Source organism: Vicugna pacos, chromosome 3 (genome assembly GCF_048564905.1).
Source record: "Vicugna pacos chromosome 3, VicPac4, whole genome shotgun sequence".
NCBI classification, from domain to species: Eukaryota; Metazoa; Chordata; class Mammalia; order Artiodactyla; family Camelidae; genus Vicugna; species Vicugna pacos.
This window is the reverse complement of record NC_132989.1, coordinates 114,407,042-114,423,738: the sequence shown is the minus strand read 5'-3', so window position 1 is coordinate 114,423,738 and position 16,697 is coordinate 114,407,042. Positions and strand designations below refer to the sequence as shown.

The 16,697-nt window shown below is 45.9% G+C and overlaps 1 protein-coding gene across 7 annotated transcripts in view; it reads right to left on the bottom strand.

Moving 5' to 3' along the window:
- Positions 1-16,697, bottom strand: part of SEMA5A (semaphorin 5A) — a 449,868-nt gene that overhangs the window by 123,086 nt on the left and 310,085 nt on the right. For all 7 annotated transcript variants that reach the window (XM_072958863.1, XM_072958862.1, XM_072958865.1 and 4 more), the window contains 3 exons: positions 13,973-14,258; positions 10,103-10,238; positions 2,556-2,760 (listed from right to left, as the gene is read on the bottom strand). In XM_072958863.1, coding sequence (XP_072814964.1) covers positions 2,556-2,760; positions 10,103-10,238; positions 13,973-14,258 — 627 coding nt within the window. The remainder of the gene's footprint in view (positions 1-2,555; positions 2,761-10,102; positions 10,239-13,972; positions 14,259-16,697) is intronic.

Here is a 16,697-nt window from a genome sequence, read left to right as displayed (position 1 = left end):
ACAACTTCTTTATCCACTCATCCATAGATGGACATTTAGGTTGCTTGCATGTCTTGGCTGTTGCAAATAGTGCTGCTATGAACACTGAGGTGCATATGTCTTTTCAAATTAGAATTCCCTCCAGATATATGCCCAGGAGTGGGATTGCTGGAGTATATGGTAAGTCTATTTTTAGTTTTTTAAGGAATCTCCATACTGTTTTCCATAATGGCTGCACCAAACTACATTTCCATAAATTGGTCTGTTTTATTTTGATTTAGATTCTGTTTGAACATGTTGTTTGCAGTAGAAATCATCAAATATTTTAATCCAATGGGCATGTTTTAAATAGTAATAGAACAAGTTGCTCATTGCTGTGGACTGAGTGTGTGTCCTCCCAAATGTCATGTCAAAGCCCTAATCATCAAAGCAATGCATTTGGAGGTCAGGACTTTGGGAGGTGACCAGGTCATGAGGGTGGAGCCCCATGATGGGATCAGTGCCCTCATAAGAAGAGACAGGAGAGAGAGGACCATGTGAGGACACAGCAAGAAGACGGCCATCTGCAAACCAGGAACAGCCCTCACCAGGAAACAAATCGGCCGGCAACTTGAGGTTGGACTTCCCAGCCTCCAAAACTGCATGGAATAAATGTCTCTTGTTTGAGGTGCCCAGTCCGTAGTACTTCATTACAGCAGCCTGAACTGACTGAGAAAATTGTCAAAATTAAAGTAGAAGGACAGGGTCACCAGAAGTCATCAGAAGCTCACTGTAAATCCTCATAAACACAATGGAAACAAACGTGACCTTCCCAAGGCCTTGGTAGTGGACTAGCTCAGAATTCTCAGGTTGAGGCCATAGGCTGCTCTGCACTGACCCGCCCAGACCTGCTCTGGACCAGCCCATCCCCCTCACCATCCCCCCTCCAAGTACTGATGAGGAACTCAACAGCCTCTTAGAATTCCAACAGGACTCTATTCTCTGCACATCAACCAGAACATTTATGGGAAAAAAGAGAAAAAACTAGGAAAAATTTTGGAAAGGTCCATTTCATTCATTCCTCAACCCATCACATGGTAGGCTCACTGCTGTGGGGCATTAGGATAAAAATGGCAGGAAAAGAGTCCTGGTTCTTCTGCTCTCTAGTGAGCAAGACAGACACTGTGATGGTAATTTCTTGTCTGCTCTTAAAACAAACAACAGACTTGAAGTTCCGTCCCCAAGGCAACCAGGTCCATCTCCTCCAGGTCTTCCCCGAATACCTCTGGAAGCCTTGCTCATAGTAGCTATTTCCACCCAGCTTCCTCTATGCTCCCTCCTTGTCCCCCTGCTCTTCCCTCAGATGGAACTTTGGAGGCACCAGTGGCCTCCTTTGGGGATTCAGTGGTTACATTTCGGTCCTGACTTGACCTGACCACACAGCGGCACCGGCCACAGCTGCCCACTCCTGCCTCTGGCACCCTGGCTGCTTCCCTCCTCGTGTAAGGCCAGCTGTTCCTCCTACGTCAGCTCTCAGCTTAACCATCACCTCCTAGGAGAGTCCAACTTTGCCGGCCGAGCACAGGAGGCTCCCTGGCTCTCACTACCACCTCCCTCTATTCACACCCACTGCATAAGCTTGTCATCTCCTCTCTCAGAACTTTTTTAGTGTTGGCTTCTTATTGGTTGTCCCCACTGGCCTGTGAGGTTCAGCAGAGACAAACTGCCTGTCTGTTCACCATCTTACTCATCAGTGCTCAGACGGACCACAAGATAGGAAAACCTTAGTAAATCTCAGTAATTTCATCAATAAAATTAACCAGCTGATGGATATAAGATATTATTAACAACAATGGAAACTGTGTTCTATGCAAAGGTGCCAATTACACCAAACACTGGACAGAGGACATGTCCTTCACAAAGAAGGAGCTCTGTAGGGGAGGACCTGAAGGCAAGAAAATGCTGGGCAAGTTTGTGAAACTAAGACGCAGCCATGAGCCTGGCCTCAAACACCCAGTGCTGTTCCCATAATGAACGAAGATGGCACCTGCCTTCAACAGGCGAGTTACTATGGAAACCAGGCGGGTCTAGTTGTCACTGACAATTGGGTCAGCATTGTTTCCTGTGTTTTCTATAAAATATTTTGTTATTTATGCCCATAGACATATTCTTCGGAATGCTTCTCCATACCGTCCTACAATAGGAATATCTTGCTGTGAACACTGTTTTTAAACCAATCGGAAATCATCTGATAATCCCAGGATAGCATTTCACCCAGCGAGCTCCTCTAACAAACTCCACTGTCTTAAATTATCCAAATGAAAAGGGTCTTGCCAAGAAAAGACTTACGTGTGGTTAAGAAACACTAGTTAAGAAGTCAGGCACTGCCTTTCCAATTAAAATTATGACTAACACAGTTGAAAAAAGAGAATGAAATTATTTCCAGAGGACGCTAAGCATGAGGGAGCCTGATGGGCTTTGCGGCTTAGAGGAAAGAGGACGGACCCAAAGCTTGACCCTGGGATCGAGTGTTTGGAATGTAAAAAGTGAAATCAGATGATGGTCAGAGACTTCTCCGAGCAAGGGCAAGCTCCTACCTGTGGCCAAATAGATGATGTGGACCAGCGCGTCCCTGCCCTGCACCACGTCGACAGCCACATGGGAGAAGCGGCTGTTGTCCTCCATGAAGGCGGGCACTGCGGTCACTGGCTGTACCACCTCATGCATCAGAATGAACTTCTGAGCATCCTGCAGGTTCCTTTCCGTCAGGTTCACGTACAGGCCCTGGTCCATGGTGCCACACTGCAGAGGAAGACAGGCCGTTACCAGAGCCAGCCTCCTGCACACCCACAGTTGACCGTGGCCACCCCGGCTGGAGGCTGACTTGGAATCTTAATGACTGGAGTGCACAAACATGCCTGCTTCTCCATTTTCCTTGAAAGCTCCCGTCATTGGAGTCTCTCTCATTGCAGATCTGAACTCACTATATTTGGAGAGTCTCTTGACTCCATCATAAAAGAATGATCAGAAGTTTAAAAAACAAAAGTAGAAGCCATTGCTAACTTGAATTTGAACAGCCTCCACAGCACCTATTGAGACCCTCGGGAGCTGTCTGGCTAAACGCAGGCTACTCTATCTGTCAGATAAACCAGGTTCCCACACCGGAAATGCAGCCAACGCGTCATGCAGATTTTCTAGTTTTCCTTGGAACGAACGGCAGGTCTTTAAGTAAGATCTGGGCTCCAAGGAGATAGAACGAGGTCATGGTAATCTGTAAGCCATGAGCCTTGCTCTGCTGTCTTTCACATGGGCTGCAAAACACTGGGCTGGGCTCACTGCTCTGTGCTCATATGCTAAGCTAGAAGAAACAAAAAAAAATTGTTTAGAGTCTAGCATCTGAGAACACACACGGTGTAGGGGAGCAAAACTTGCCACTCTGAAATGTCTCTCAGGCATGCGGGTTATTTCCAGCTGAAAACAATGAAGGCTGAAAAGACTCAGGAAAAACCTTTGATCTTCCCCTTAACTGCTTTAAAAAAAAAATGAGGTAGAGGGTCTGCTCCTGGAATAGAGTATGTCCAGAAACATCTACAAAGAATATGGCCTGAGGGTGGTAGGGAAACTCGGCAGGGCCCAGGGATCAGGGTCCACGCTGTGTCTCACTGTCTCCTCCTGGGCCAGCAAGCATTTATTTACCAAACATTTGCTTTTCTATCTCTGGATCAATTGCCTTCCTCCTCTTTGAAGGCCCAAACTGCTACCCACAAGGTCCTCTTTTATCTTTAGCTGAAGGTGAATTTGAGGTGAGGGCTTCAGTCATTTGGGGGAGTTAATCGGTTTTCCTGGTCTCTCTAATGCATATGTGTTATTAAAATTCGTTTGCTTTCCCCCTGTTAATCTTTCTCACGTCAATTTAATTCTTCGACTGGTCAGAAGAACCAAGAAGGAGAGAGAAATGTCTTCTTCCCCAACAATGATGAATTTGCAAGAAGAGAGGGGGCTAAGGAGACAGACGAAGTGAGGGAGGAAGGGAGGTAGGGGGAGAGGGGGAAGGAAGAAATCAGAAGGAAATGGGCAGGAGCGGGCGTCTCGGGTCAGAAGTAGCATGAAGAGGAATCTGGGAGACACAGGGGAAATCAGGCCTGGGAATTGCTGAGAACTCAATTCAGAGCTGCGTTGTAGGGAGGCTGGCAGGTGTTCCACAGGATGGTTTTGGGCCAAGATGAGGTAAAAAGGGGGATAGGAGAGCCAGCGGAGCTTTCCTGGGGCAGAGCGCAGAATCAGAAAATTCGCAACAACCGCTCCCATTTCTTTCATAGACTTTAAGTCCCGTTACCAATAAAGGCTGATCCTCAGAGCTTCAACTATGTAGGTTTATTGGAAACGAATTCCCTGTCCATAGCATCTTTAACTCCTTTTATAACATGTCATTTCCAGTACTTGCTTTTATAATCGGTTCGAGGTACAGAAGTAGATGGAAAAGGCTTTTGTATAACAGGCGGTACTCCTGAAGTACTGGGTACGGTGCCTCCCACGCCGGGAAACGACAGCATGACTGTCGAATCAAAGACTCTTGCAGCGAAATGCATTCTGAAACTGGTCCAGTGCTCAGTTTAATGTCACATCCTGGCAGGGGCGGCCCGGGTATCAGGCAGTGGGAAGGTCAGGTGAAGATGAAGGATGCGGCTCTGTGACCTGGGAGCCACGTGGCCTCAGGTGAGGCCCTGCCTCTCAGCCTGTCTCTTGACCCATCAAGTGTCTAGAAAACACCTCCCCTGCTCACTTCGCAGGGTGGCTGTGAGGCCAACGGGGACTCTCAGTGGAGACCATCTGTACATGAATCACATGTGCTTGCACGTGCTGAGGAGCAAGGCCGTGCTCCTGGCACAGAGAAACCATTCAAACAATGGTAAATGGTCAGTGTGTCCGCCTCGAAGCAGCAATTCTATGGTCCATTGAGCCGCAGGGGCTAAAGGGAATGAATGAATAGATAAAGACAGGAAGGAATCAATGGATGAACACACGGCAGTTGTGTCGGGGGGTGGGGTGGGCTGTGCCAGGAGATTTTATGTCATTAACATATTTAATAGCAACACTTGGCAGACAGAGCACTGCCTGTTAACAAACGTGTTACGAAGTGGAAGCTCTACCAGACTTGGTCTGAAGCCGATCCAGGTGAGTTCTAGTTCTGAGGGTGACAGTGTTTGGCTGCTTCCTCGTCCTGAAGCCAGCAGCAGTATTTCAGGCCCAGGTGGCATTCAGCAGTCTGCCTGCTGGGTGAAGTTTTGGACATGGGTTTTGCTTTCTATGCATGGCGTTTTTTGGTTTTTTTTAATTGACATCATAGAAATCAGGAGACATAATATAAAACTGAGGACCTCTGGCTGCTCTTAAGGACGCTGGGGACCTGGGATACTTGGAGGCCTGGGTGGGCCGGGACTGCCTGGCAAGACCCCTTGTGGTTTTCACTCCTGGACACCCTGTCTTATAAGTCAGCAACCTCAGCTGTCACTGTGATGTTGTGATTTGAAATAAGAAATAAATATTTGGTCTTCATCCCCGTTCTGTCACCGAGCTCTTAAAACCCTTGAAATTTCCTAAGTGATGACAGTAGTAAAGATGTCTTTTGTTACGGTAATGAGGCGACTTTTGGAAAGCACCTAAGGATCGGGGCTGGTTTCCAGGGGACCCAACCATGTGATTAGAGGGCTGGAACTTTCAGTCCCAGTACCCTGACATCCAGGGGGGAGAAAGGTGCTAGCGGTTGAATCCATTTCCAGCGGTCAATGATTGGATCAATCTTGCCTGTGTAACAAAGCCTCCAGGAAAACCAAAAGAATGGAGCTGTGAGCTGCCAGGTTGGTGAACACATGGAAATTCAGGGAGTGTGTCCAGCTCAGAGAGAGCTCCATGCTCTTTCCCCAGACCTTGCCCTTTGCATCTCTTCCATCTGGCTGTTTCTGAGTTATTTCCCTTATAATAAACCAGCGATCTAGTAAGTAAAATGTTTCTGAGTTCCATGAGCCAATTAATGAAATTAAAGAGGGGGGTCATCGGAACCATAGGGCAGAAGCACGGGTGCCAACCTGAACTTGAAGCTAATGTCTGAAGTGAGGGTCAGGGAGAGTCTTGTAGGACTGAGCCCTTAGCCTGTGGGATCTGATGCTGTCTCTGGGGAAACAGTGTCAGAACTGAGTTGAATCACAGGACGCACAGCTGGTGTTGGAGAATTGCTTGGTGTTGTGAGAAAAAACCCTATAGGTTGGAACTGAGTGACAAAATTGCCAGCCAAGGACTGGTTTTAAACTATACTTTACGATGGTCTGGTTTCCCTAACCAGCTTATGATGAACATCTCACCCAAGGACTCTTTTTCAAATATTTTGAAGGCTATTTAAATTTATAGTATACATTCATTAGCTCACAAGGAACCCACCTCGCTCTCTAATGGGCTGCAAATTCTCTAGCTGTGCCTTATATAGTGGGCTCCCGCAGTGTCTGTGTGACACCCTGGGGACTCTGGGCAAGAGGAAAACAATAAAAATAGTAAAAACATAGCCATCATGTTCATGTGGCTCACAATCCATAACGGTGTCTTGCTAACGCCTCTGAAAATCATAGAATCAATACTTCTACTAATTCTTGGACAGTAAGACTAGCATTCTTGTTTGCTTGTTTCAGGGACCACAGATCCACCCTTGTCCTAGACGGCCAGTGAACTAGGTGGCAAATCTGTGGTCACAGCCTCACACTGGGAGCGCCAACTGTGATGGCACCCTTCCTCCTGTCTCGCTACAAACACGTACTGCACACCAGATGGTGCTGATAACTCGGCCAAGTCCCTTCATTCGGCCCTCCAGCAATGGCTTCCTCATCTGCTTGACCACTTCTAAGGGTCTATTTTCCATTTCGGCTGCATCATTTCTGATTCGCAGTAATCAAAACTGCACAGAAAACTCCAGAGTCTGTCCCACGGCAGCCGTGCTGCTGGGTCTGGATGATGTTTTCCGATAGTGACGGACGGTTGTCCTGCTGGGTGAGACAAGAAAGTCTGGACGGCTTTGGGGGACTGCAGCCTTTAACAGGGCAGACTTTTACAGCACCTGCTACCGTGGCTGCTGTATTGTAACTGACAAAATTAACAGGTTTTATTCTGTTTTGTTATTGTTTTCAATAGAAATTTCTGCGTTAAATCTTGAAAAAATGATGCACTGTTCCTCTTAGCCCTTTCTTCTTCCTGAACCTGAATCACATATCTGCTCCGATAATTAATTAGCTGCTCCTAGTATGGAAGAACTGCATAGAATTCCAAGTGTTAGTAGGCAAACAATAATAAAAAAGAATCAAAGCACTTTCCATTGTTGGTTATTGCAAACATAAGGCCCTTTAAACAGAACCAGTGGAGGGATCCTTAATTGAAAACACATTCCCACTCTTTTCCAGCCTAGACGGTCTCACGGAAGTCAGTAGGGTCGCCTTATGTTAACACGGTTATCAAATATGCTAAACAAAAAGAAAACACTTGGTACCTATTTGTACCAGGAGTTATAGAAAGAATCACCATAATCCACAACTTAGCTTCCAAGCAAATCTTAAATTCTACCCGAAGAAGACAACCTCAGCTGAGCAAGCTTCCTGTCTGAAATGCATGCCACATTCTGAGGGATTCATTGATTCCACTGCAGGGCCCGACTTCCAGCTCACAAACTTGAGTAAGCCCTTCGGTGTGACGCTGGCATTATAAGACCAGATGGCTGTGGCCGTAGGAAATGAGGGGATTTGCTGTGTGAGACAAATACATCCAGGCTGAAAGTTATCCACTGCCTGGAGGAGGTAAGGCATCACAAAGTTTATTAAATCACTGTTCACTGTGAAGACTTTTGCAATAGAAACATCAAGACACTAAAAGGACACTAGAAATAGAGCGAGCATCTTTGTTAATTGCTTTTTAACCTTCAGGATTTTACAATGGGCTTTCTTTTTAATTCTTATTTTTTTATTGAAGTGTAGTCAATTTATAAGATTAGTTTCATGTGTACAGAAAAGTGATCCAGTTATAAATACACATATATATTTCAGATTATTTTCCATTATATGTTATTATAAGAAATTGAATATAGTTCCCTGTGCTAATATGGTAGGTCCTTGTTGTTTATCTGTTTTATAAGTAATATGTATCTATTAATCCCAAACTCCTAGTCTATCCTTACAAGAAACCTTCTTAAACAGTTAAATTTTACCCCAAGATTCAGGGACCCAGGTAGGCTGAGACGCAGAGACTCAGCAAAGGGGAAAGAGAGCTGGTGTTCCGCTAATAATCACATGAACCACACAGGTCAGCAGGAAACGTGACTGCTTCACGTCTCGCTCCCACTCAGCTGTTGGCTTGCCTGAACTGCTTTGTCCAGCACTGAACTTTCTTCCTAGTAAGGCTTGGATAATAAATATCAATCTGATCACACAGTTTCCTGACTTATAAGCAGGGCTAATGACGCCCCATTTTATAGAACTGCTGAGAGGAGAAACTAAGACAAAGCACATAAAACAGATATTCCTAAGATAGCCCCCCTTCCTCACTTTGTTGATGAGAACGTGAGATGGGGGAGGCCGAGCAACTCGCACAGGTAAAGCAGTGACCCCTGCCAGTTCCCAACCCCATGGTCTTCAGGGGAAAAGAAAATCAAAACAGTCAGAGCGGAACAGCCCTGGCCGAAGTCCAATAAAGCGTAAGACAACTGAACTTCTCCATGCGCCCAGCTTTCTCACAAGCCAGAGATTTTACGTGTTGGGATGACAAACCAGCCAGAGTGTGGAGGCCTGGCTACAGGACCCAGTCTGAGCAGTGATTAGTTATGGTAACTGAAGTGCTTCTGGTTGGAAGAGGTTAGGGTTTTGCATCTGAGGACTGGGGTTGGAGTCCCAGCTCGGCCACTAACCAGCTAGTGTCCTTGGCCCGAGTTACGTGCTCTTGGGCTCAATGTCCTTCTGTGTCTGTGGGAGAAGTAGTCACCAATCAAGGCTCTATTGTCAGAATGCAGCCTGGAGCGTGTGAAGCACTGGCCCGGGGTCGGGAACACGGTGGTGCTAGAACTTACATTTGATGGTGATGAGATGATGATGGTGATGCTGACGCTATGAAAGTTCTTCTCAGAAGGAGGGCCCTCAAGGGAAGCCTGCTGTGATGCACGAATGCCTGTGTCTCCCCAGGATTCATATGTGAAACCCTTACCCTTAGGGTGGCTGTATTTGGAGATGGAGCCTCTAAGGAAGTACCTGAGGTTAAATGAGGTCGTAAGGGTGGGGCCCTGACCTCCTAGGATTAGCATCTCTCCTTGCTCACTGGGGGAAAGCTTCATAAGACACAGTGAGAAGGTGGCCCTCCATAAGCAAGGAAGGCAGTTCTCAGCAGAAACTGAATTGGCCAGAACCTTGATCATGGACCTCTAGCTTCCAGAACTGTGCTATTTTGTTGCAGCAGCCTGAGCTCACTAATACATCTGCTGACCGATCACACACGAGTAAACTGCTTAATCTCTTTGCATCTCAGCTTCTTCTAAACATGCGTAGATGGTAGTCGATGATGCACAGAGCCCTTGACAGCCTGAACATGCTGCAGCTCTGTGATTTACGACTGAATAGCCGCCAACTGCTCTTCTTTACCCTTAGCTGCCCCATCACATCCCGTTCACCCCAACAGGAAACCTCACCACATTTGCCAGTGAGAGCTCAAATTCTGTTTTTTCACCTCCACTGCTCTGTGCCCTGGACCCCACTCATTACAGTGTCATTCATCAGGAATCAGAGCGTCTGAGGACACAGAGTCCAGCATCATTAGTCCTAATTGAAGCTCGGATTCCCAACCTGCTGCATTATGCTAGCCTTTTTCAGTGCAGCCTCCGGCCTCACAGCTGACAAAAGGCCCTTTATCGGTCCAGGCGCCTCAGTGGACAAAAGGCCTCGGTCTATTTACATGAGGCAAGCTGAGTGTGGGACTGTCCACGAGGGGCGAGGGGGGCAGCAGCTCACAGCTGCATGCTGCACGCACCAGGAGTTTAAATTATCCCAGCCAGTCTGGCTACACAAGTTCTCCGCATTCTAGCTGAAGGGCTGACCATGGAGGAGTGCCCTTTTGTCCCTGGAATTACCTGGAAGTTGGGGTTGGGGTTGGGATATGGCAGCCAGGCGGACCGTGAGTTCTCCTGGTACTTGAAGGGCCCGTTAAAGGCCTGTGAGATGGCACTCAGGTTGAAGACACACACGGCTGAGGCGGCGATGCTGTTCCTGGAAGCGAAGGAGGAGAAAGGAGAAGGCAGGTCAGAGAGCACCCCCAGGGACCATGGTCCTCCTCGCAGACCCTGGGATGCGGAGGAAGTGCCATCTAGGGGAAGAGTCGAGATCAGTCTCCTGACCACCCCCAGGATAAAGCTGATAAAGCTGAAGCCAATGAGTGGTGTCCCCTGTGGCTTCTTTGTGTGGGAACAAACACTTCAGGATAGAAACAAGAGTATTTAGTGTAATCTTGCCGGATGGGATTAATTCACCCAGCCATGTCAGAAGTGACAAAGGATTTTGAAGAGCTCTATGTCATGCCTTTAAAATTCCTGGAGGGAAAAAAACGTTCTCCTCCAGCAGAGGGGCTCTCATCACGAGTCTAGCGCAGCTCCTTTCCCACGCACTTGCCCGGTTACTGCAGTGGGCAGTGGGGAACGAGGCTGCTACCTCCAATTTTTTTAAGCCCAAGACAGTTGCCATTATTCGTTATCCTTTAAAAGAATAATTGACTTAAAGTATTTTGCAAGAAATGCCTGTCAGAGACCCTTTGTACATATTTTTCAATTTAAAAAGCATTTTAAATTCAAAGGGTCAGGGAGAAACATCTGGTGCTGCACTGACCTAGGAGAACTTGAAGTCGTGGTCGGGAATTCCAGCTGTGCAGAACTGAAGGCTGGGAATGAGGCACTGTCAGCGTCTGCTGCCCTATTACTGAGGCGTGGAAACAGCTATACATGTTTTTTTGTTAAAGAAATCTGCATTTTGAGCTCAGCTACGGTTTCAAAATTTCATGTTAATACTCTAAGCCAATGTTACATTTACTCATCAGTTGTTTTTTCCTGAATCAAAGGAAAAGTCAAGAAACTCCAAAATGGAAATGGCTGCCTTATACCTGTCGGAGAAACACTGAACAGGGAGGTGGTAGACACCATTCTAAAGGCTTTTGCAAACTCCAGTTCACTTGGTCTTCGTGAGGTAAGGAAATTCACTGATGAGGAAAGTGGGACCCAGACCCACCTGCCCCGAGTCACCCAGCCACTCAATGGGGGAATTGGACTTCAACCCTAGACGGGCTGGCTCTGAAGGGGAAACTTTTGAATTTGTCTCAGTGACAGTTCTGTCTGGACAATATTTAAAAACACCCCCATGGGAAGGTAAGAGCCTTGAGAGCAGGGACGGGTGCTCCTTCTAGAAGCTGGAGCACAGAGAAGAGGGTTTGGCGAGGAGAACCCGTTACCCCCACTGCTGGTGAGTAAAGTGATAAACGAAAAATATGAACTTATTCATACTGTGAATTTTCCATTTTTTTACATTATTCTCAGAAGAGAAAAACACAGGAAATCAAAAAGTATAAGGAAGAATTAGCCTTCGGACACGTGCCTGGACTTGAGTAAGAGCTAGACGATTCTGTCCGAGCAAGAGTGACTGGCGAGATGTACAGGGGGGCTTCTTCCCTGGGACCAGGTGACCACACCTTGGTCCTGGCTTGGTGACGGTTCAGGGGGAGCATTAATCATACTAACAAGCTAGAACAATGAACTTTATCCCCATCCCCCAGTGCAAAGGGATAAACCAAACCTACGAGCATCAGCACCAGAAAGCTTAGCCGGGGCATTTTTAGCTGTCGAGTCAGAGGCAGGTCATAACCGGGACCTTGGACTGTCATTCTTTCAATTTGGAGCAAGTCTTGTCAAGAACACAACCACTCCTGGGAGGGTAAGAGCAAGGCTGAGACACAACGGGGAGCAGAGGCGGGAGGTGTTTTGGGTTTAGAGATGGATATATCAGAAAGTTGTTCCCAAGACCTAGTGAGAATAAGGATTTGAGAGAGAGGGAAGCTCCAGCAATCCTGCTTCTGCTGGTACAGACGCTCTATGTTGGGTGATTTCCAGCACAATGGGCACTTGCAACACTAAACAAATAGTCTGCAAAAGTCTGCAACTTATTTTTGTGAGTATCTAAATTGACCATTCACCCTCTCAGAATGGCCCAGACACAGAACTTTTACAACTTTTCAAATTGTTTGGCTTTGCCCGGAACCGGGGGAATGAACAGCTAAGCTAGCCAAGCTCCCATTGTGTGTAAAATTGGTGTCAGCTGAGCCACTGAACATTCATCTTGTGCAGCCCACACTATTTCTTCAACAAGGTTTGGGAAAGCAAATCAACTTTAGAAACAATAAATTGATTTTTTTTTAAAGAAACTTATTTAGAGAGAAAATAAGCTCTAGGGTTGAAAACCAGGTTTACAGTAAAGATTGTCATGTGGGGTCGGGGTGGGCAGGGAGCCATCCATTTAGTCTTTTCTTTTTAACTTCACATCAGAAAGAAGACTCCTCATGGAGGGAACGTTATTATTAGGGGAATATTAACACTTAAGCTCAGCAGTGGGAAGAGTAACAGGGAAGTAAGATGCAGATAAAGTGACTCTTTGGAAATGCAATTCATGGGCAGGCTTCTGATGCAGGAGAGACGAAAGAGTAAGTTAATAAGACTTGAGAAGCAGAGGAGACATCATAGGGTGACCGACTGTCCCGGTTCACCCAGGACTGAGAGGTTTCCTGGGATGCAGGGCTCTTTGTAGGGCTAAAACCTGGGCACTCCGGGACAAACCAGGATGGCTGGTCATCCCACCCACTTTATCAGCACTTTCAACCCATCCTGATTCAGATCCTTTACTTTGGATACAAATATCTGGCTTTTGTCCAAACCGTTAGATCACCAGATGAGAGCTCTCAAAGGTGATGCGAAGCAGAACCCACACGGCACCACCCACACCATTCCCACAGCCAACGCTGAAGCAAGTGGAGCTCAGGGCCCCCGAGCATCAGGGCCACCTGTGATTCCTGGGGGTGGGGTGTGATCATGTTGAGTCTTAGCACAGCACATCAGCTAGGAAGGGAAGTTAAAGGTGGGGTCATGCTACCCTCCGCCAGACAGAGTGAACTGAAGTCAGGAAACTTCATACACTTGACCTAGCCCAGAGAGTGTCAGCTGGGAAGATAGGAGTTTTTCCCCACAAGAAACAAAATTCTATACTATTTTTCCCAAAAATATTTTAAAAGTAGAATCGTCATTTTAGAAATGCCTGAGTTAGCATCTTCTAGAACCATGGTTTGCAATGTAGCTGTGGGAACGTGAGAATGTGTATTTCATAGATGAGCAGGGGCTCAGGGGAGAGTTACATTATCTCAAACATCAGACTTCCCAGGCAACGCTGCTGCTTTCATGATGCGAAGATGCATGACTTGTGTATAGGAAAAAAAAAAAAGACATCTAATAGGTTCCAGCATTTCAGAAAATGCCCAGAGCACACTCACTGGCAAATCAGGAAGGAAAAATTCACAGAGGATAATTTGATGTGGCCATTACATAAGGATCGATCAAAACTTTTTGATTAGCTTAGTTTTCCTAACACCAGTCTTAGAAATCACATCACTTTTTGTAACATTTAATTCAGACTCAAAATCTGTTTTGGATGTTAGTCCAGCAAAATAAAAGAGATGACTTTAAAAAAAGTTTTTTGGGGGGTGAGATAGCTAGGTTTATTGATTTATTGAATGGAGGTACTGGGGATTGAACCTAGGACCTGGTGCATGCTAGGCATGCGCTCTACCACTGAGCTATACCCTCCCTGCAAAAAGATGACTTTTAAAGCAACCTGTAAACCTCAAAGGTCAGAGAAGAGTAGATTGATTCGAATGGAGCAGAAGAGCTGGGAAGAAATGATTTCCAGTTACGTACACATTGGTGGTAAAGATGCCGTAGATCAAATCCAGCTCGGGCAAGAAGAAAGTGCCCTGCAGTTCGTTGTAGTAGAAAGGGACCTCCCCAGGGCGCGAGCAGTTGAGCCGGGCCTTCATGAACGTGGTCCACGTGTCCTCCAGCAGGAACCGGCCCCCGATGTCGTTCTTGCACACGCGGGCGGCTCGGGAGAACACGGTCTTCCCACAGTCATGCTCCACGGCGTTTTCTCGGAAGAAGAAGTAGGTGAAGTTGCCGATGTCGTAGGATGACACAAAGTTGGGTTCTAGAAACAATAGGAAAGGAGAAGAGTCTCAACACCCACTTGCTACTCCTTGGGGTCTTGCCTGATCAGTGTTTCTTCCGAAGAGACTTTGTGCGAAGGAAACCTGACTCTCAAAGAAGGAACGAGAGGCCTGAAGAGTGACTTCACGATCCCAGCCACGGGGTGGAAACCAGTACACCAGTTCTAAGCGACAGGACATCACCAGCGAGATTCTGCACAGAAGCATCCTGAGCTCCTACTGCAGCCCTTAGGTCCACGCCATTAATACCATCAAACACGGGCAGCAAAAGTTTGCAATAGACATTAAAGCCATATATAGCACTTGATCTGGATATTCTTTCAAAACCTTCAGAAAGAGAGGGAGCAAATGAGATTAAAAACGTGAAATGTGACTGTGATTCAGAACATAGGAGTCTAGTACCATGTTTGTTTATGTAGAAAACAGCAAAATTCTTTGATTTTACTTAGATCCGTGAGCACGACTTTGACACCATTTATGTGCTTTTAGTATGGGCTTTAAAAATGTTTTTCATTTGTGCAGACTGAAACAAGAACTGAAACTCTAAACTGAGTGTTCTGCGTTAGCTTTAGCAATGCCTGTTACTATGGTAACCATGTAAATGTGATGATCAACTCTTATTTTCTCATTTCTTGGTTTCTGGGGAATCCATTTAGAGGAGAGATGCATATTGAGAAGGACTCATTGCCTGGAAGGTTTCTGGTCTCATGATTAGATTAACTAGGGACTTAGAAATGACAAAATTGTGGCAAACCTTTACTTAATCACCAAGCTCATTAGGAATTCAGGAATTTGTTATGGATTTTCAACTGAATTTCATATACAGCATTGAAAGTGTTCTCTTCATAATTTCCCACTTGAGTCTATGGATGATAAAGGTGATCCCCTTTCAGACACAGATGTGCCCTAATACTTACCCTTAAAAACTCTAATAGCTACGTTTGATTCTTACTCTTTTCTCTGTTGCTAAGAGTTTTCCATTCAGTGAGCAAGTGTCCTCATTTTATGGCGCAATTAGGGTAATAGGACAGTAACCTTTGATGTTCAAAATTAACGGAAAGACACGCACAACAACTGTATCCACAAGGACACATTTCAGGGACGATTAGTTCTGGGAGACAATTCACTTGGCCTTGTGCTTTGCCAGATCCAATCAGGTTGTGCCCATAGCCACGTTACCAGCAAGACAACTGAAAATATGTTTGGTACAAGATGACCCATTAATGTGAAGTGTAAGACCCCCCACAGGCTCACCTAAGCCCCGAAACACGGACGCTGATTCAGAGGCTGATGCGGAGGTGGCACTGACGACTACTCTGTCCAGGAAGGCCGTTGCCAGTTTTCAACCAAATTCAATGGAATTTCGATCAATACTTGATGTCATCACAAAATGTTTCAATTTATCTCAACTTCACACTCTAAAAATGTGACAAATATTCTACACTGCGCATGTAACATGCTCTTCTCCGCAGTCCATGACATTGTTCTTAAGTCACTGAAGTACATTAATAGAGAGTTAAGTAAGAACTGATTTTAATTTATAAACTGTCAAACATAGTGTTTGATCACTTGCTTTAACTTGAAACGGATATTAAGGAAAAAAAGCCCTGGATTGCATTAAAATGTATGAGATGGAAGTTAGAAATATTTACTATATTCAGTATGTTCTAATATCCTGGAAAGATGCTCAAAAAAAAAAAAACAGGAGATCACACATCTCTGAGCTGTGTTTTGGGGAATGTAAAGCAAAACTAGGGGGATTTTTGAATCTGTGTTCACTGTGAGTCTCCCAAAGAGACTTATTAACTGAAGCAGATCCCAAAAGCAATGATATGAAACAATGACAAAACTACATTTGTTTCTACAGATAATATCCGCCTGCAGGTCTAATTCTGAAGAGAAGGCAGAATCATTTTAGAATAGGTCCTGCATCCAGCTTCATATACCCAGACTAGTTTGATCATTGTACTGAAAACAAACAAAAAACCATCATCACCATCATCCAAACAACAACACGCCTCATCTAAAATGAGGAAAACAGGACAGAAGATGCAGGACAGGTGTGTCTGCTAAAGCTCCCGACACACGCGGATGAGGGGTGAGGCAGCGTCCACAAGGTTTATCAAGCACCCTTGTGACTACCCACGTCTGCTCTAGCTTGGGGACAAACAGCATGAAAACCACATCGTGAGTATCTCTAGGATCTCGGAGGTCATGAGCAGGAAGCGAGGCGCTGCAAAGGTAAAGATCTGCTGATGTCTTCCAGCTCAAGGCTGATCTATAGTTGCACATCTCTCTGGAGTGTTAATAATACTGTGGTGTGAGGCCCCACGCCACATGCTTCCCATCCACACGTTCACTGAACTCATGGGAATCACAGAGGGAGGCGCGGTGTTACTCCTCCTGTTTTATAGATGAAG